Consider the following 20275-nt stretch of genomic DNA (forward strand, 5'->3'; position numbering starts at 1 on the left):
GATTGCAAAAGTTTCTATAGATATGTAAAGAGAAAAAGGTTAGTAAAGACAAACGTAGGTCCGCTGCAGTCAGAATCAGGGGAAGTCATAACGGGGAACAAAGAAATGGCGGACCAATTGAACAAGTACTTTGGTTCGGTATTCACGAAGGAGGACACGAACAACCTTCCGGTTATAAAAGGGGTCGGGGGGTCTAGTAAGGAGGAGGAACTGAGGGAAATCCTTATTAGCCGGGAAATTGTGTTGGGGAAATTGATGGGATTGAAGGCCGATAAATCCCCAGGGCCTGATGGACTACATCCCAGAGTACTTAAGGAGGTGGCCTTGGAAATAGTGGATGCGTTGACAGTCATTTTCCAACATTCCATTGACTCTGGATCAGTTCCTATGGAGTGGAGGGTAGCCAATGTAACCCCACTTTTTAAAAAAGGAGGGAGAGAGAAAACAGGGAATTATAGACCGGTCAGCCTGACATCGGTAGTGGGTAAAATGATGGAATCAATTATTAAGGATGTCATAGCAGTGCATTTGGAAAGAGGTGACATGATAGGTCCAAGTCAGCATGGATTTGTGAAAGGGAAATCATGTTGACAAATCTTCTGGAATTTTTTGAGGATGTTTCCAGTAGAGTGGATAAGGGAGAACCAGTTGATGTGGTATATTTGGACTTTCAGAAGGCATTCGACAAGGTCCCACACAAGAGATTGATGTGCAAAGTTAGAGCACATGGGATTGGGGGTAGTGTACTGACATGGATTGAGAACTGGTTGTCAGACAGGAAGCAAAGAGTAGGAGTAAATGGGTACTTTTCAGAATGGCAGGCAGTGACTAGTGGGGTACTGCAAGGTTCTGTGCTGGGGCCCCAGCTGTTTACACTGTACATTAATGATTTAGATGAGGGGATTAAATGTAGTATCTCCAAATTTGCGGATGACACTAAGTTGGGTGGCAGTGTGAGCTGCGAGGAGGATGCTGTGAGGCTGCAGAGCGACTTGGATAGGTTAGGTGAGTGGGCAAATGCATAGCAGATGAAGTATAATGTGGATAAATGTGAGGTTATCCACTTTGGTGGTAAAAACAGAGAGACAGACTATTATCTGAATGGTGACAGATTAGGAAAAGGGGAGGTGCAAAGAGACCTGGGTGTCATGGTACATCAGTCATTGAAGGTTGGCATGCAGGTGCAGCAGGCGGTTAAGAAAGCAAATGGCATGTTGGCCTTCATAGCAAGGGGATTTGAGTACAGGGGCAGGGAGGTGTTGCTACAGTTGTACAGGGCATTGGTGAGGCCACACCTGGAGTATTGTGTACAGTTTTGGTCTCCTAACCTGAGGAAGGACATTCTTGCTATTGAGGGAGTGCAGCGAAGGTTCACCAGACTGATTCCCGGGATGGCGGGACTGACCTATCAAGAAAGACTGGATCAACTGGGCTTGTATTCACTGGAGTTCAGAAGAATGAGAGGGGACCTCATAGAAACATTTAAAATTCTGACGGGGTTAGACAGGTTAGATGCAGGAAGAATGTTCCCAATGTTGGGGAAGTCCAGAACCAGAGGTCACAGTCTAAGGATAAGGGGTAAGCCATTTAGGACCGAGATGCGGAGGAACTTCTTCACCCAGAGAGTGGTGAACCTGTGGAATTCTCTACCACAGAAAGTTGTTGAGGCCAATTCACTAAATATATTCAAAAAGGAGTTAGATGAGGTCCTTACTACTAGGGGGATCAAGGGGTATGGCGAGAAAGCAGGAATGGGGTACTGAAGTTGAATGTTCAGCCATGAACTCATTGAATGGCGGTGCAGGCTAGAAGGGCCGAATGGCCTACTCCTGCACCTATTTTCTATGTTTCTATGTTTCTAAAAGAGCTCCAGAGTACATCAAAACTCCCCAGAAGTTGAAGCAGCCTTTTAAATGAAGCGACCTGCGATTTACAAAATGCCGTCCATACCGCTATGATTAGTTCAGATGAGAGCAACTTTTTCACAGCGTTTTTTCGGCGATATGTGTGTGAGGTGCCAAAAGTAACGCTCAACGATATTTTGGGCGTTAGTTTCGGCAATTCTGATCTTTACGACAAAAAAAAGTGGGCGGGTGGTATGATAATTACTCGGCATGAAGTACATGCCGAAAGTAATGCTGGCCGATAAGTGAGTGATAAGTGGCCGTTATTTTCCATTTTGTGCCTAAATGGGCAATATCTGAGCGTTATACCTCATCTCAGCAGTAAAATGGACATTAAGTGGGTGGTATCGATGCAAAAAAAGTGGAAAGTCTAGCCCTTAGTGATGATTGAGCAAATAGTGGAAAGAGGGGAGATCTCAGAAAAGGGGAAGATGAGTATGAGCCATGCTATGCTTTTAATGGAATCATCCACCATGAGATTATGAAACGCAAGTGTCTTATTCGCAAAAATGTTATGAAGGGAAATGCAGAGCGGAGTGACACTTGCTGATCTAGCAGGAGCTGGGTAGGCAACAGTAAAGAAGGTGAACAGAATGGGTAGGAAGTTTGAAGAACTGAGGAATGCTTCAGGCAAGATCTTTGCCACGGGTGAAGGATGGGTCAATTTGGGTTGCCACTTTGGAAGGTTCAGTGAGATGCATGCCGTGATTGTCCTGATGAAAATTGCAAAGGGAGGCAGAAAGGGAAGTATCAGATTTGCTGTAAAGGGATTCAAGCCTGGGATGATAGCAGGAGACAAGTTAGGCTGAGGAGGAGTGATCGGGAAAACCTAACACTAGAAAAGTGGGAGGTGAAAAGAGACACCGTTGGGTGAGAGAAAGAGGAGGAGAACTAGCAAAAGGGCCTAAGCAGGAGAAGAATACAGGCTGTAGGTACAGAGTGATAGCCAAGATGCACACGCAAAATTGTTACTATGACTGGAGCTGGCGTGGTTAAGGTGATTTACAATCTGAAAACCACTTTCTGACATCTTTTTAAAATCTCCATTATGCTTCCTCTCCTTGTTTGTTCTTGCCCATTGAATTCTAGCAGCTTGAATGGCTACATCTGCTAACTGTCATTCCTGAGTGTTCATGATGCCTGATGCCACCTTCACCTTTCTAAAGGGAAAGGTCACCTTGGGTTTATTGAAATGAAAGGCTTTGATATTAAAATTGTATCACTTCTCATTGTAGTGATGAATCCGAGTCTGGGAACATTCATTACACCAGCCTTCCGGCCACGGTGTGTTACCAATAGTACAATTTTAGCAAAATAAGTGAAAAATGCTTCCATTGATGGTGCACTATATTTGGGACTGAAGAATCTAAAGGCTGTTCATATTAAGAAAAAGGCCAGTTAAATATGGCTGGTGCAGAAAGTGAATTGTGTGGAACATTGTGGCAGGTTTAAAATAATGTTGTGATTTGGAATGTAATTATCCGTATTTTTGTTTTTGGCTTTGTTTCAGTACATGCGGACAAATGTTGCTAAAGTATTTGCGGCTGGGGACATTACTTTATTCCCACTATCAATGAACAATAACAAGAATGTTAATATTAGTCACTGGCAAATGGCTCATATGCAAGGTAACTTGGTTTTTCAAATTGCAATGTTAAGTGAAGACTTTCCTGCCTTATTTCTTTTGCTATTTTCTAGCACAGTGGGAGGTCATTTGGCCTATTTATGGTGTTTAAAAATATTATATTGACAAAGATTTAGGCTTAAGTACAGCTGATTTTTATCGGATAGCTCACGCTGTAGGCTCAGAGTACAAACCAAAATAAGATTGTCCAGTTTCAACCCAGTTCCTATTGGGCAGAATCGCACTGCCCCTCCCCGCCCGCTCCCCCCAGAAATTCTCCAAATTTCAACACTAATGAGGAACAGGAGTAGGCCATTCAGCCCCTTGAACCTGTTCCGCCATTCAATGAGATTGTGGCTGATTTGCGACCGGATTCCATATACCTGCCTTTGGCCCATACCCCTGATGACATTGTCATTTGAAGAGTTCGCAAAGGTAACTGCTGCAGTCGAGTGTGCTCTTCTCAGAATGCCATTTAGGCAGATTGTTCGAGGAGTGCAGATAGTCTTGAGCTGCTGATGCTGGCGCTGATTATCAAAATTGAAAACTTGCTCAATTAGCCAGCATTTGCAACCATTATGCTGAATGTAAAAAATATGATCAAAATCCGAGCTGTTGAATGCTGCGGTTCGGTAGGATGGTGATCTCTGGTTACATTAGCGATAGTTGGGCAGAGGGATCAAGCTGTCTGATAAATCATCCAATTTTGTCCTTCTCCATCAGGCCCATTGTGGTGGGTCTCTAAAAGGCAAGCTTTGGACTGGAGCAAATGTGAAGATTTCCCATTGTGTAACATATATACATGTTTTTGCCCTATTGAAATGAAGGCCAAGGAATACAATATTTATTTATTCCCTTTAACATAAAGGATGTACATTTTTGTTTCAAAGCTTAAAACCATATCTTTGCTTTCACTGGTACTTGCCTGTGGGGCAGGGGGGCTGCCTCCACAATTGATGCTGGATTAAAAGCCACGGAACATGTCACTGTCAAAACTACCTGTACAACTTAGGAACATAGGACGTAGGAGTTGCTAGATTTAAAAAAAGACAAGGGTACATCTAGTTCACTGTCAACCATCCTCGTAGTCGCATGATATTAAAATAATAGAGTTGTTGACTAATTTGTTTTGGTTTATTTAGAATAAACCTTTCTTTCCACTTTTATTTCATCAGAATTATTTTTATAAAAAGGCTGTTAACGTGAGCCAACATTGCATCCTAAGGGAACAGGATATTGTTTCATAGAAACCCACCATGCTGCACTCTGACACTACTGAACATTACTGATAAATACTATGAAAATCTTGAATGATTCAACATGAACTTTTATATTATTGCATTGCACACAAGGGGCTGGAAATTCCCCAACCGCGGTTTTTCGGCGGTATTTCATAGAAACATAGAAACAAGTTGCAGTAGTGGGCCATTCTGCCCTTCGAGCCTGCACCACCATTCAATAAGATCATGGCTGATCATCCACCTCAGTATCCCTTTCCTGCTTTCTCTCCATACCCCTTGATCCCTTTAGCCGTAAGGGCCATATCTAACTCCCTCTTGAATATATCCAATGAACTGGCATCAACAACACTCTGCGGTAGGGAATTCCACAGATTAACAACTCTGAGTGAAGAAGTTTCTCCTCATCTCAGTCTTAAATGGCTTACCTCTTATCCTTAAACTGTGTCCCCTAGTTCTGGACTTCCCCAACATCGGGAACATTCTTCCTGCATCTAACCTGTCCAGTCACGTCAGAATTTTATATGTTTCTATGAGATCCCCGCTCATCCTTCTAAACTCCAGTGAATAAAGGCCCATTCGATTCAGTCTCTCCTCATATGTCAGTCCAGCCATCCCGGGAATCAGTCTGGTAAACCTTCGCTGCGCACTCTCAATAGCAAGAACGTCCTTCCTCAGATTAGGAGACCAAAACTGAATGCAATATTCCAAGTGAGGCCTCACCAAGGCCCTGTACAACTGCAGTAAGACCTCCCTGCTCCTATACTCAAATCCCCTAGCTATGAAGGCCAACATACCATTTGCCTTCTTCACCACCTGCTGTACCTGCATGCCAACTTTCAATGATTGATGTACCATGACACCCAGGTCTTGTTGCACCTCCCCTTTTCCTAATCTGCCGCCATTTAGATAATATTCTACCTTCGTGTTTTTGACCCCAAAGTGGATAACCTCACATTTATCCACATTGTACTGCATCTGCCATGCATTTGCCCATTCACCTAACCTGTCCAAGTCACTCTGCAGCCTCTTAGCGTCCTCCTCATAGCTCACACCGCCACCCAGTTTAGTGTCATCTGCAAACTTGGAGATATTACACTCAATTCCTTCATCCAAATCATTGTAAATAGCTGGGGTCCCAGCAGTGAGCCCTGTGGCACCCCACTAGTCACTGCCTGCCATTCTGAAAAGGACCTGTTTATCCCGACTCTCTGCTTCTTGTCTGCCAACCAATTCTCTATCCACAGCAGTAGATTACCCCCAATAACATGTGCTTTAATTTTGTACACCAATCTCTTGTGTGGAACCTTGTCAAAAGCCTTTTGAAAGTCTAAATACACCACATCCACTGGTTCTCCCTTGTCCACTCTACTAGTTACATCCTCAAAAAATTCCAGAAGATTTGTCAAGCATGATTTCCCTTTCATAAATCCATGCTGACGTGGACCGATCCTGTCACTGCTTTCCAAAATGCACTGCTATTTCATCTTTAATAATTGATTCCAACATTTTCCCCACTACCGATGTCAGGCTAACCGGTCTATAATTCCCTGTTTTCTCTCCCTCCTTTTTTAAAAAGTGGGGTTACATTAGCCACCCTCCAATCAATAGGAACTGATCCAAAGTCCATAGAATGTTGGAAAATGACCACCAATGCATCCACTATTTCTAGGGTCTAGGGCCACTTCCTTACGTACTCTGGGATGCAGACTATCTGACCCTGGGGATTTATCTGTCTTCAAGCCCATCAATTTCCCTAACACAATTTCCAGACTAATAAGGATTTCCTTCAGTTCCTCCTCCTTGCTAGACCCTCGGTCCCCTAGTATTTCTGGAAGGTTATTTGTATCTTCCTTAGTGAAGACAGAACCAAAGTATTTGTTCAATTGGTCTGCCATTTCTTTGTTCCCCATTATAAATTCACCTGATTCTGACTGCAAGGGATCTACATTTGTCTTCACTAATTTTTCTCTTCACATACCTATAGAAGCTTTTGCAGTCAGTTTTTATGTTCCCTCTCGTACTCTATTTTCCCATTCCTAATTAAACTCTTTATCCTCCTCTGCTGAATTCTAAATTTCTCCCAGTCCTCAGGTTTGCTTCTTTTTCTGGCCAATGTATTTGCCTCTTCTTTGGATTTAACACTATCCCTAATTTCCCTTGTTAGCCACGGTTGAGCCACCTTCTCCATTTTATTTTTATGCCAGACAGGGATGTACAATTGTTGAAGTTCATCCATGTGATCTTTAAATGTCTGCCATTGCCTATCCACCGTCAACCCTTTAAGTATCATTCACTAGTCTATCCTAGCCAATTCACATCTCATACCATCGAAGTTACCTTTCTTTAAGTTCAGGACCCTAGTCTTTGAATTAACTGTGTCACTCTCCAACTTAATGAAGAATTCTACCATATTATGATCACTCTTCCCCAAGGGGCCTCACACAACAAGATTGCTAATTAATCTTCTCTCATTACGCGACACCCAGTCTAGGATGGCCTGCTCTCTAGTTGGTTCCTCGACATATTGATCTAGAAAACCATCCCTTATACACTCCAGGAAATCCTCCTCCACCGTATTGCTACCAGTTTGGTTAGCCTAGTCTATATTTGGATTAAAGTCACCCATGATAACTGCTGTAGCTTTATTGCACGCTTCCCTAATTTCCTGTTTGATGCCATCCCCAACCTCACTACTACTGTTTGGTGGTCTGTACACAACTCCCACTAGCGTTTTTTGCCCTTTTGGTATTCCGCAATTCTACCCATACAGATTAGACATCATCCAAGCTAATGGCCTTCCTTCCTTACTATTGCGTTAATCTCCTCTTTAACCAGCAATGCTACCCCACCTCCTTTTCCTTACTGTCTATCCTTCCTGCATATTGAATACCCCTGGATGTTGAGTTCCCAGTCTTGGTCACCCTGGAGCCATGTCTCTGTAATCCCAATTACATCATATCCGTTAATAGCTATTTGCGCAGTTAATTCATCCACCTTATTACGAATGCTCCTCGCATTGAGACACAAAGCCTTCAGGCTTGTTATTTTAACACTCTTTGTCCTTTAAGAATTATGTTGTAATGTGGCCCTATAAGGTATGAAGACCTGCAAAAAAGGTAAGTTAAATTTTTTATTAATTATTTAGCAGCAATTTGCTAAAAAGCGGTCTTGTGAATGTTTTGTGATTTTTTTTTTTTGGGGGGGGGGAAATTTAATTTTGGTGTTTTCTCCCCTTCCTAGGCCCAACTCGCAGCGGTATCGGCCTCGGAGATAAGTTGCAGAAAACTTGCGGTTTGCAGCGTGAATTTTCGTGCAATGCTGATTTTTAACGATTTTTTCCCCCCCGCGAATATTAGGCCTTTAAAAATGGCAGTGTGATTAGTGGAAAAAGAAATGTTGCTATGGCCAAAAAAACGAATTTCTAGCCCAAGGAGTCAAGTCCAAGTGTAATTTTCAGGTGAAGCAAGATTAGGGCGTGGGGTATATTGTGACCTAATGGAATGTAATTTAGTATTCATTTTAAAGTCATATGTTCTGTCCTTTTTATATGTAATACTTTAATTTAAATATTATTTATATAGCTAAATAGAAAAACTTGCAGCAATTTGGAAAGCAGAGAAGTAAAATTGGTTAGAGCATAAGGGTTTCTCAGCAGTGTAGGCTGAGGAGCTGGGAAATGCAAAACTGAGGTGATAGTGCAACTACTGGTAGGAAGGTGTAATTACAGTGTGACAAGTTTACATGGCTTTCCATTATAAATGTGCACATATGAATTTATAATGTGGGAGGCCGGGGAATTTGACTCAAAAATGTACCAAAACTGTAACCGAAAGTGGATGAAGATTTTTGACATATAGGTTATGGTCAGGAAGAATTTGAATTAAATGAATTTGTAAGTTTATTATTTATAAGCTAGTAGGTGTCTAGTTTCTATCTATGTATTTTATATAGATGCAATTGTGGGGCATTGTCCTTTAACCTGCATTGTGCCATGCTAACAATATGTCAACAGTTTCAAGGCCTGTTTTATTTTTAGGTCGTATTGCTGCACTGAACATGTTGAAGAGAAAGATTGGCATCAAAACAGTGCCATTCTTCTGGACATCTTTTTTGGGGACGAGCCTTCGATTTGCAGGTAATGGTAATTTGAAGGGATACATCAACTTGGGAGAACCAACCAAAGTAAGTTTGGCCTTTCTAAACCGAGTTACTAATAACTAGTGGGATACCGCAAGGATCGGTGCTTGGGCCTCAGCTATTCACAATCTATATCAATGATTTGGATGAGGAGACTAAATGTAATATATCCAAGTTTACTGATGATACAAAGCTGGGTGGGAATGGCATCTTCCACCCTTCAGGATGTAGTGCGGGACCTGGAATATTAGGTCCTTCATTGAAACACCTGTGAACTCATCCCTTTTTGGCGTGGAAGCAAGTCATCCTCCATATGAGGAACCACCTATGATGGTGATGAGGTGGGATTGTAAGTTGTGAGGAGGATGCAAAGAGGCTTCAAGGGGATATAGACAGGCTAAGTGAGTGGGCAAGAACATGGCAAATGGAATATAATGAGGAGAAATGTGATTATCCACTTTGGTAGGAAAAATAGAAAAGCAGAGTATTTTTTTTAATGGTGGGAGATTGGGAAATGCAGGTGTTCAGAGGGACATGGATGTCCTTGTATATAATAACTTTTATTTATATAGAGCCTTTAATGTAGTAAAATGTCCCAAGGGATTTGAATATATGAATCACAAAGTTAACATGTAGATACACCTAACTGCAATGCTTTCTGTGAGGGTGAAATGCAGGAGATTACAGGAAAATATAGACAAGTTAGTGGAGTGGGCAGCAGGTGGTAGATGCAGTTTAGTGCAGTGGAAAATAAAGTAGTACCTTTTGCGTAAAAACAGTGAAAGAGCGTATACCTTAAATAATGAGACTCTTACCAGACTGGAAAAGAGAACAGAGGGAACTAGAGATGCAGATACATAGATCTTTAAAGGTAGGAAGATAGATAGAAGACGATAATAGGGCATGAGATACATCAGGGCGGTTACAAATGTAGGTGTGCCGTAACTCTGGTTCATTAGCATCAGTCACTCCTGTAAACAGTCGGAACATCTTTTATAGGAATTGGCTTGTGCTACCCTACATCCCCTTGTAAGATAGTGGGACCCAGGGGTGTATTGCTGAAACTACCTTATGATCTGGTCCAGACTTAAATATATTTTGCACTTGTATTTTTCTGCATATTTTATTTTGTACTTGACGTAACAGAATCATTTCTCTGCATCCTGTTCTGAGTCCATCCTCTCCCTGCAGTCTGCTGCTGTTTCAATCTTCTCACACCACTTTGCTGCCTGTCTGCCTTTTGGTGTCTGTTCTGTTTTAAAAGCCTCTCATTGTGATGTTAAAAAGCCTTTCCCTCTTCTACTCACCCCTCATAGATCGAGATCAAAATGTTTTCCAACACAATAGTGAGAGTTGTCTTTCTGAATATACAGTCAAGCTAATGAACTGCCTGTTGTTTAGTCTATGGGGAAACAACTTCCGTTTAAAATATTAACCACCTTTCATCCAGGTACCTCACTTTCTTAAAAAAAATGATAATAAACGTTGGTGGAAGGATAAGAGGGGAGTTGAGGAGAATCTTTTTCACTCAGAGGGTATTGGGGGTCTGAGCCTGAAATGGTGGTAGAGGAGGAACCCCCCAATGCATTTAATAAGTACTTGGATATGCACTGGTAGTGCCGTAACCTACAGAGCTGCGGACCAAGAGCTGGAAAGTGGGATTAGGCTGGACAGCTCTTTGTCGGCCGGCACAGACACGATTGGCTGAATGGCCTCCTTCCGTGCTGTAAATTTCTATGATTCTATTGCTTTAAAAAAAAATATTACAAGTAATTCTTTCTGTAAGAAAATGCTCAGACATCCAGAAATATGAAGGGGCATTGAATATAAAATCAAGGTGATGTTGAATTTGTACACAATGTTGAATCGGCCACTGTTAGAATATTGCATGCAATTTATATTATGCAAAGTTTATTGGAGCCATGGAAAATAGCTGCTGCTGAAACCTTCAACTATGCATTTGTTACCTCCAGACTTCATTATTCCAACCCAACCCTGGCCGGCCTCCCATATTCTACCTCCCATAAACTTAAGATCGTCCAAAACTCGGTTGTCCGTGTCTTAACTCTCCACAAGTCCCATTCACCCATCTCCCCTGTGCTTGCTGACCTACATTGTCTCCTGGTTAAGCAACGTCTCGCTTTTAAAATTCTCTTCCTTGTTATCAAATACCTCAATGGCCTCGCCCCTCCCTTTCACTTAATCTCCACCAGCCCTACAATCCTCCGAGATAGCTGCGCACCTCCTATTCTGGCCTCTTGAGCATACCTTCAGTTCTGGAATTCCCTGCCTAAACCTCTCCGTCTCTCCACCTCTCCATATTCCTTTAAGACGCTCCTTAAAACCTACCTCTTCTGCTCTAATATCTCCTTGTGTGGCTTGATGTCAAATTCTGTATGATAATGCTCCTGTGAAGTGCTTTGGGACATTTTACTACGTTATAGGTGCTATATAAATGTAAGTTGTTGTTGTACAGTGAAAGTCCATCAGAATTATGTCAAGGGTAAGGGATTATAAATATTTGAAATATAAAATTGAAAGAGTCGACATGTGATGGAAGCAGCGCCCTCTTTCAGACCTTAAAATCTCTAGTTTGCATCTTTTTCATATTAAATTTTATACAGGTCAATATATTGCAAATTTTAAAGAGAACTCTGGGCTACGGAGAAAGGGCGGAGAGTGAGACTAGCGGAGGTGCTCTTGCAGAGAGCCACATGGGCTCGACGGGCCGAATGGCTTTCTTCCATGCTGTAACCATTCCATGATTCCATGATTTTAAAGTGGACCTATTTCCTGGTGCCTGCGTTAACACAACTGCATAATTATTGTGCCGAAAATGGCGGCTTCGCCGGGTCCGTACGAAGTGCGCATGCCCCCGAAGCGGCCTCGCAAATGTTGGTTCTCGGCGCGCAATGTGCATGTGCCGAGAACCGGCTTTACTGATCTGTCAATATTTCTTTGACAGATCCAATGCATTCCCGCAGGAAGGACATCCGCGCGGGTGAGATTGGGCTATTTGCCCAACTCATGCCCAGCGAATGTCCTCCAAACTCTTACGCCTGGTGAAAAAAGGCGCATAGCCTACTTTTACCAGCTTAAGAGTTTTAAAACATAGAAAAATTTAATGTAATCACTTATATTTATATTATAAACTCTATCCATTAAGGTACGTTTATTTTTAGCCCTATTATAAAAAATTTTTAATTCAGAAAAATATATTTTTTTCTAACATTTAATTACATTCAGTTTCAATTAATTTTAAATATGTGAGCTGTTCATTTATTTTGCTTTATTTCTGTGTTTTTTGGGGGTATTCCCATTAACAGTAAGGGGAGTTCGTACAAACGGAGTTCCCATTATCAATGAGAATATTACATAGTGATTGGTGGTCCAGGCCCACGTGATCCCAGGATACGCATATGTACCTGGAGGACATATTCCCGTGCGCTGCACAGCGAATGGAGACCTCCAACCAGAATCCTACGTTCCTCCGGGACCACCGGGTATTTTCGTAACATTTTTGGGGGTCGGAGGCGTTTGTCCGAAGGAAGCCTGACTGCAATTTCCCCCTCAATATATACAAAAATATACATTTCTATGAGGGTTACCTAACATCCCTGGTCTCCTTGTCTCCTACAAGTTAATTGCATTTGAGATTGTCTCCTGTCCTTGAAATGTTTGGTGCATGTAAAGTTTGCACAATAAGGAACAAACTATTTGTTCGGCAAGTCAAATATTAGGAGGTGGCAAAATCCATCCAAATGTCTGAAGTTAACAGTTCACGTGCTACACCTGCCTAAAAGGTAAAATTGATTAAAAGCATGCGAACATACCAAGTGTGAAAGGACCGAAACTGAGATGTTAAAAGCCAGTTTGGAGCGGTATAATTGCAGTTAGCTTTTTCTATTCCCTAGTTTCTTTGCTTCAACCATCGCAGAGGCGAGATAGGTCTCTGTGGAGCAAGACACACCCACTTATTGTTTCAATTAAATGATTATGAAAAAGACTTAAGATTTTGGACATTTTCTTATTTGAGATAGTTTAATGTATTGTGTAAGTATTGCTTTGTAGACATTGGGGTAGGAAGCATTGCTGATTATCTGCTGTAATCCTTTTTCTTCTTGGAAAATATAAATGTTGAGTCTGAATGATATGATCTGACGGGATGCCTTTTGGAGTGCACGGTGGGCAGGCTGTGGTAAAGGGGTCATTGTTAACCCTGCGGTACATCACCCTCTTTCATGACATGCACAATAATGTAACAGCAGGTGTGAAAGAGTCATCAGTTGTATGAAGCAGTGTGCAATTTGGCAAAATTCAATGAAAAAGATTCCCCCAATGCCTCAGCAAGTGGCTCAGCCTTAAAAACACCAAGTTCCAAGTTTGTTCTGATCTCAGTTGAAGCAACAGTCGGGCATACAGACGGCCTCAATGCCCCTGGGTTCGGGAGGAGAGTTTGTGCTTCCAGCTGTTATCCAGCAACCCCTGCTGCCACAACACTGCCACCGAGAACGAACATCCTGCTGAAATGCTGTCATTGGAGCTCTCACTCAAAAAAACAGCTAACTGTGAAGTAATTTTACATTGCATTGTTTTAACTGATGCATCATTTTAGCCTCCAGGGATTGCTATAATATTGGTACAAAGATCCACACCACCATATGTTGAGACTGCACCATTTGTTTTGCACATTACCAGTATTTTATGACGCGAGTGAGGCCCAGCCTGTACACATTGCAGTGGGTATTGTGTAACTTGACTGAAGCATTTGCTTACATAACACTGAATGCATTTGAAAAGTAATTCATCAGCAGACCAGTCAGTGCTTTGGAACATCTCGCGGACATGAAGGGTGCTCTATAAATGGAAATCTCTCCTTTCCATTTAGATTGGATCAGCAGAGGCGATGGTCACTAATTTCTTGCCATCCTCTCCCCTGCTTCCCCCCCCGCCCCCATTCCAACACATCCCTCCCTCCAGAAAATTGTAATTAAGTGAAAGAGCTTCCCAGAATTTTCTTCCCGACCTGGTGCAGCCTTTTCAACCTTCCCTCTGTATTTTACTGGGGACCAACCGTGTGAGTGCTTATGATAACATTTAGCACAGCAATATTGATTGATTAGTTTGGAGACTGCGGTCATACGTGGGTTTTGGTCTTTGCTTGTTTTCATGGATTGCACTGTGTTCAGTACAAAATTCTGCTCACTTTAACCTGCTGCGCACCCAACATATTGAGAACTAACTGCAAATGGCTGTTCAAAAATGAATCGAGTATAGGCCCCATTACTTTTTTCCTTTGCTATTTCCCTCTTCATCTATTCCGCGCCCCCAACACACCCACTCCCTCCATATGCACACATACTGAAATTAAAACTCCCATAAGTATACAACCCTATAAAGCCTGTGGCACCCTCAGGTGCTAGTTAATATCATTACTTTTTTTTAAAAAAAGGTAACTACTCGCATCACTAGTTTGGATAGTGTGTTGTATTCAAGAAAGTTTTTAATTGATACTGTTCATGGTGGTATGGTCAAAAATGGTTAGAGATCCCTCTTTGTTCTGATGGCATCCATCGACCGAACTCCACTTTGTGGAGACTGTTTTCAGTCACTATAGAGTGACCCTGTGTACGCCAGAAACTTGGACTCCAGCAAGACAATCACACTTTAATTTTTTTTTTAAAGTTAGTATTTTGTTTTCTGACAGGACATGGAGCAGGTTATGAAGAAATCATAATTCACGGCGACCTTCTTGAAATGAAGTTTGTGGTATTTTATATCAAGTAAGTCATTACTGTGACCATATTAAAGAAAGAAAAAAACTGCATGTTCTAAACTTTTCTGATGTTGAAAATGGAAAGTGTGTTTTGTAGCTGTAATATTCTGTTTCCGTTTTTAGAGAGGATGTTGTTGTTGCAGTTGCCAGTATGAACTATGACCCTGTGGTTGCTCAGGTAGCTGAAGTTCTGGCCTCAGGACAGCTCATATCAAAGCAGGAAGCTGAGTATGTCACTGTTTACATGGATCGCGGTTTAATTTGAGACTTTGTGATCATCATCATCATCATCATAGGCGGTCCCTCGAACGAGGATGACATGCTTCCACATGAGTTCACAGATGTTTCAATGAAGGACCCGATGTTCCTGTCCTGATCTTCAATTGAGCGGGTGGAAGATGCCTGTGCGTGGATTTTTTTAATATATGGTGGCCGTTGCACATCAGCCACCACACGGGCTTGACAGAGCTAGGTCTTTATCCAGCAGCAAGGGTTAACCAGTACAACTGGAGACCTGCTCTGCTGCACGGACCTATTGCGCACACACATCGCAGTGTGGGCTGGCCCGTGCTGCCCCTGGGCCCTCGGCTCTTCTGGGCCCCGTACCCTCATTCACTGCACTTCTGCCACGATCTCTCGCCACTCCTCCGCACCAAACATTCGCCGAACTTCCGTCACGATTACCCACCACATCTCAGCCACAACAGTGACTACACTTCAAATGTACTTCATTGGCTGTGAAGCACTATGGGATGTCCTGGGGTCCTTCCAGGAGCAGGCTTCTCCTTCCCGCCACTTTAGTTGCGCTTGTTGCTATGAGGCCGGGCGGTGGAGAGCGGGCTGCCTGGGGCTGTCAGCTGGTCTGGGCCATGGCAGTAGCGACGGGAGGAGGAGGAAGTGGCCCTCCGCCCCCCCCACCTCCGGCGGCTGGTGCCAACTCCAGTCCCAGGCCGGCAGCCGGCCTCCTCCCAGACAGGGAGCTGCTGCTTGCTACGTCATACACAGAGCTTTTTGGTCCTCCTGAATTTGACAGAACAAAGGCCATAACCTTTGCCCTTGATTATAAAGACCTGACAAACTAGGCCAAAATTCTTTAAAACTAACATTTAAATCTTTTGCAGAAGATTACTGTAAAATATTTACAACTAGCAGAGACCCACAACATTTGCAGTCAAATTAGTATCTTAATTGCAACAGTACTTGTTTAGACTGTTATCTTCATCTATAGAATCAACGCTGATGTCCCCCCAACCCCCTCTCCCCCAACCCCTCTCTTCCCCACCCCCTCTACTTTTGTGGAAAATGGGATGATGCATTAAACTTTGATTGACGGTATAGAGGTTTTCTTCGAATGAGATTTGACCAGTTGCTATTTTATGAAAGTAAATTTGCTGATCCCATGTTCCCAGTAGGGGGCAGCACTCACCAGGAGCTCAGTCAATCAGTGCTGCAGTGCTGTAGCCCAATCTCCAAATGTACGCTTTCTTCAAGTGCAACTCCCCGTGGCAGTTCAGGTTCAGCCTATAAAATGTGCGCAACTTCAGGATTATTTGCTGTAGCACAAAAAAGTAGCATTAAAAAGTTGATCAGATGGACAGATGATTGCAACGTTATTTTGCTAAATGTTAACGCAACTTTGGTGCATTTAATTTTATTTTGCTTGCGAGTCCCATCTTGTGTGACATACACTACTCATTATACGATGCCTTCACAAGATCCTACAAATCCCCTGGGGGGACAGGCACACCAACATTAGCGTCCTCGACCAGGCCAACATCCCCAGCATTGAAGCACTGACCACACTTGATCAGCTCCGCTGGGCGGGCCACATCGTTCGCATGCCAGACAGGAGACTCCCAAAGCAAGTGCTCTACTCTGAACTCCTTCACGGCAAACGAGCCAAAGGTGGGCAGAGGAAACGTTACAGGGACACCCTCAAAGCCTCCCTGATAAAGTGCAATATCCCCACTGACACCTGGGAGTCCCTGGCTAAAGACCGCCCTAAGTGGAGGAAGTGCATCCGGGAGGGCGCTGAGCACCTCGAGTCTCATCGCCGAGAGCATTCAGAAGTCAAGCGCAGGCAGCAGAAAGAGCATGCGGCAAACCTGCCCCACCCACCCCTTCCTTCAACGCCTATCTATCCCACCTGTGACAAGGACTGTGGCCACCTAAGGACTCATTTTTAGAGTGGAAGCAAGTCTTCCTCGATTCCGAGGGACTGCCTATGGTGATGGTGATGGTGATGATGATTGTCGTTCTGTTCTACACTTTGCCTCAAGTTAAGCTGCACTTGAAGGACGTGTAAACCGGAGAATGGGCTAGCGTACTGTGGCACTGATTGACTGAGCTCCCATCGAGCACCACGCCATGGGATTGGTAAATTTACTTCCATAAAACATGGATAGATCAAATATCGAATTCTAACAAAACATCGAAGCAGCCAATCCCAGTTTAGTGAATTATAATGGTTGCTGGGTTAAACAGACACCCAGGGACAAACATCACTTGGATATAGTGGGATAGTTGGACAAGCAGATAGAGGAACATCAGGCAGTGAGGATTGGAACTCTGATAGCAGAGCTCGCCCAATTCTCCACTCATGTTAATGAATGGGCAGAGAATCAGTGGTGCTTCATTGCAGTCCTCCCTGCTCAATATAACTTTCTTCACTGTGCCCATGTGAAGTTTCTGTGTCTAAGCACAGGTAGAGGGAAATCTTCCCTCCCTACTTTTAAACCTCCCTCGCTACCACACTGCTCTCTTGCTCCAACTGCTGTAGAGATGCTTGTCTGTGGCCTGGGGTGGTGATCTTGCTGGGGCTTCTTTGTCCCTTTGTGAAAGCAGCTATCGTCCATTTGCCATCTTCCCCACGTTACACCGGAGATTGGCATGTTACTTTGTGTTAACTTGCAAGTGCAAATCTGCATGCAAGACATCAACGTGCTATGTCAGCCTGAATCTTGTCTGTTGTCTTATAGTAATGCAGTGCAAGGTGTATTTGACTGAAGTACTTATCTTACTTTTTAACAGGGCTGTGGATATGCCATGGATAAAAAAGATCTGATATGCTTATCCATGCTTCAAGTGAACTTCTTTTTGAATCCTGGTCCTAAGGGAATCTCCCAACACTTGACTGATGTTTCTGTGGTTTCATTAAGCTTTTATTATGAAACATTGTTTTATAATCATCTGGAGAATGCAAGAAATGATTTCTATGATCTGATATGAATCCAATATAGCCAGTACTGCACAACATTAAATTTTTATCCTGCTGAATAAACTGAAACTTATAGAATTACCATAACAAATGTAATGAATAGTATTTTTAAAAGGTAACGTGTTCTGCTGATTTCTCCTGTTATCTTGATCATTGGCAAATGGCTGTCGAATAGCTGGTGGGAATTTAAATGCATAACTAATCTGGTCGACCATACACAACTGGTGATGAGCACATTATAATCTGATATTCCAATGAACTGGTAGGAAAAGCGTGGGTTTGTATTGATGTCTGTTTGATGTCGGAAAAGATGCACTTTAACATGCAGGTTATGTCTGTTGCTCAATCCCTCTCTCTCTCCACATACTATTTTCAGCATTTTAAAATTTAACTTCGAAACCAAGAACAACCTACAAGTAAGAGAGAGCACATTTCCTTGTATTCGACTTTTGTCACATAGACGTATCTCTTAAATCTCATCAAACACATCAAGGTGAGGAATTTCGGGCATTTGTTTTGTTCCAAAAAGTGACAGAAAAAAAAATCTGAATGCTGGAAATCGGAAATCAAATCAGAAATTGGTGGAAGTGTATTTTGTCAGTGGCTGCAAGAGAAACATGGGCGAGTGCTTTAGGCTTGTAATCAAAAATTTTGCATTTTCTGTTTTAATACCCTTTTAAAAATGAATCTCTTAATTTTCTGTCTCATTCATGCCAAGAAAGTACACATTTCAAAAAATAGGCCAGAACTCTACAAACCAGTTCAGTGACAACTCAGCCCTGTTGCATGAACTTAAGTGCATTTTGATGGAGTAATTATATTTTTCCTCATTTAAAAAAAATAAAACTTTTAGAATATATTTATTGAACAGTAGCATTTAAATCTGATTCTGTATTTATCCCTCCTGTTGAGCTGCAAGTCCCATAGCTGAGCTTGGAGACCGTATGCAGTGCTTGCAACATCTGTCAATGGAAACGGTGTTTTGGGGGGGGGGGGGGGGAAGACGGGATGGTGGGGTCAGTACCAACCCAAAACAGACCAAATGTGTGCGCAATGGTGCTTGATCTCTTGGGATAACTTTCTGTCTTCTCTCTCCAGTCACACGGCTGGCTTGCTCCCACTGATAACCAGAATATTCCAGCTCCAGACCTCTAAATTTCAAAAAAATTGTCAAGTTCCTTTTTTTTAAGCAAAATTATTTTTAAAATAATAAATATTTTGAGCATCTAAACAGTTCACACAGAACATGTTACTTCTGTTGAAATATATATATACACACACACACACATCAGTTACAAGTTTTTAAAAAATTCAGGTGAAAGATGTAAACTTGTGCTGATTGGATTATGATTTTTAAATCCAATTATGTTCATTATTAAACTATTTTCTGTTTCTCCCTTTCTCTACCTCAATAAATCCACTCATAAATGCAAAATGATCCCTTTGCTGGGCTCTTTTCTAACCTTCATTCCGAAACAATTGGTGCCCTCTGGTGTTAGTCCTTTGTATTTATTCAGGTCATTTACGCTGCCCAGGACAATTTTTCTCCTTTTGAATCAATTTTGTTCTACAGTAAGTGGGGGTATATTTTCTAGTGTATCAGTGTTCACATTCTAATCTGATCAAAGTTTCCCCATTGGTGGTTAAGAAGGCATACGGAATGCTTGCCTTTATTGGCCGAGGCATAGAATACAAGAGCAAGGAGGTTATGTTTAAATTGTATAATACTCTGGTTAGGCCACAGCTGGAATACTGCGTGCAGTTTTGGTCACCGTATTATAGGAAGGACGTGATTGCACTGGAGAGGGTGCAGAGGAGATTTACGAGGATGTTACTTGGAATAGAGAATCTTAGCTATGAGGACAAATTGGATAGGCTGGGTTTGTTCTCCTTAGAACAGTCTGAGAGGAGACCTCATTGAGGTGTACAACATTTTGAGGGGCCTGAATATAGTGGATAACAAGGGCCTATTTCCCTTGTTGGAAGGGTCAATTACGAGGGGGCATAGATTTAAGGCCATTGGTGGAAGGTTTTGAGGGGAAGCTTCTTCACGCCAAGGATTGTGGTGATCTGAAAGTCACTGCCTGGAGAGGCAGAAACCCTCACCACATTTAAAAAGGTGCTTGGATGGGCACTTGAACTGCCATAACCTTCAGGGTTACGGACCTAGAGCTGGTAATTGGGATTCGACTGGATCATCATCATAGGCAGTTCCTCGAAATCGAGGAAGACTTGCTTCCACTCTAAAAGTGAGTTCTTCAGTGACTGAACAGTCCAATACAGGAATTACAGTCTCCATCACAGGTGGGACAGACAGTAGTTGAGTGAAGGGTGGGTGGGACTGGTTAGCCGCACGCTCCTTCCACTGCCTGCGCT

At 42.6% G+C, this 20275-nt stretch overlaps 1 protein-coding gene across 1 annotated transcript in view; it reads left to right on the forward strand.

The window, feature by feature from the left end:
- aifm4 (apoptosis inducing factor mitochondria associated 4) overlaps positions 1 to 17951 on the forward strand; it is a 160734-nt gene extending 142783 nt beyond the window's left edge. The window contains exons 16-20 of the mRNA XM_070857165.1: positions 3415 to 3532; positions 8806 to 8904; positions 14614 to 14689; positions 14806 to 14910; positions 17713 to 17951. Coding sequence (XP_070713266.1) covers positions 3415 to 3532; positions 8806 to 8904; positions 14614 to 14689; positions 14806 to 14910; positions 17713 to 17746 — 432 coding nt within the window. The 3' untranslated portion in view covers positions 17747 to 17951. The remainder of the gene's footprint in view (positions 1 to 3414; positions 3533 to 8805; positions 8905 to 14613; positions 14690 to 14805; positions 14911 to 17712) is intronic.
- Positions 17952 to 20275: the final 2324 nt, after the last annotated feature.

This window comes from Pristiophorus japonicus, chromosome 16 (genome assembly GCF_044704955.1).
Source record: "Pristiophorus japonicus isolate sPriJap1 chromosome 16, sPriJap1.hap1, whole genome shotgun sequence".
NCBI lineage: Eukaryota > Metazoa > Chordata > Chondrichthyes > Pristiophoridae > Pristiophorus > Pristiophorus japonicus.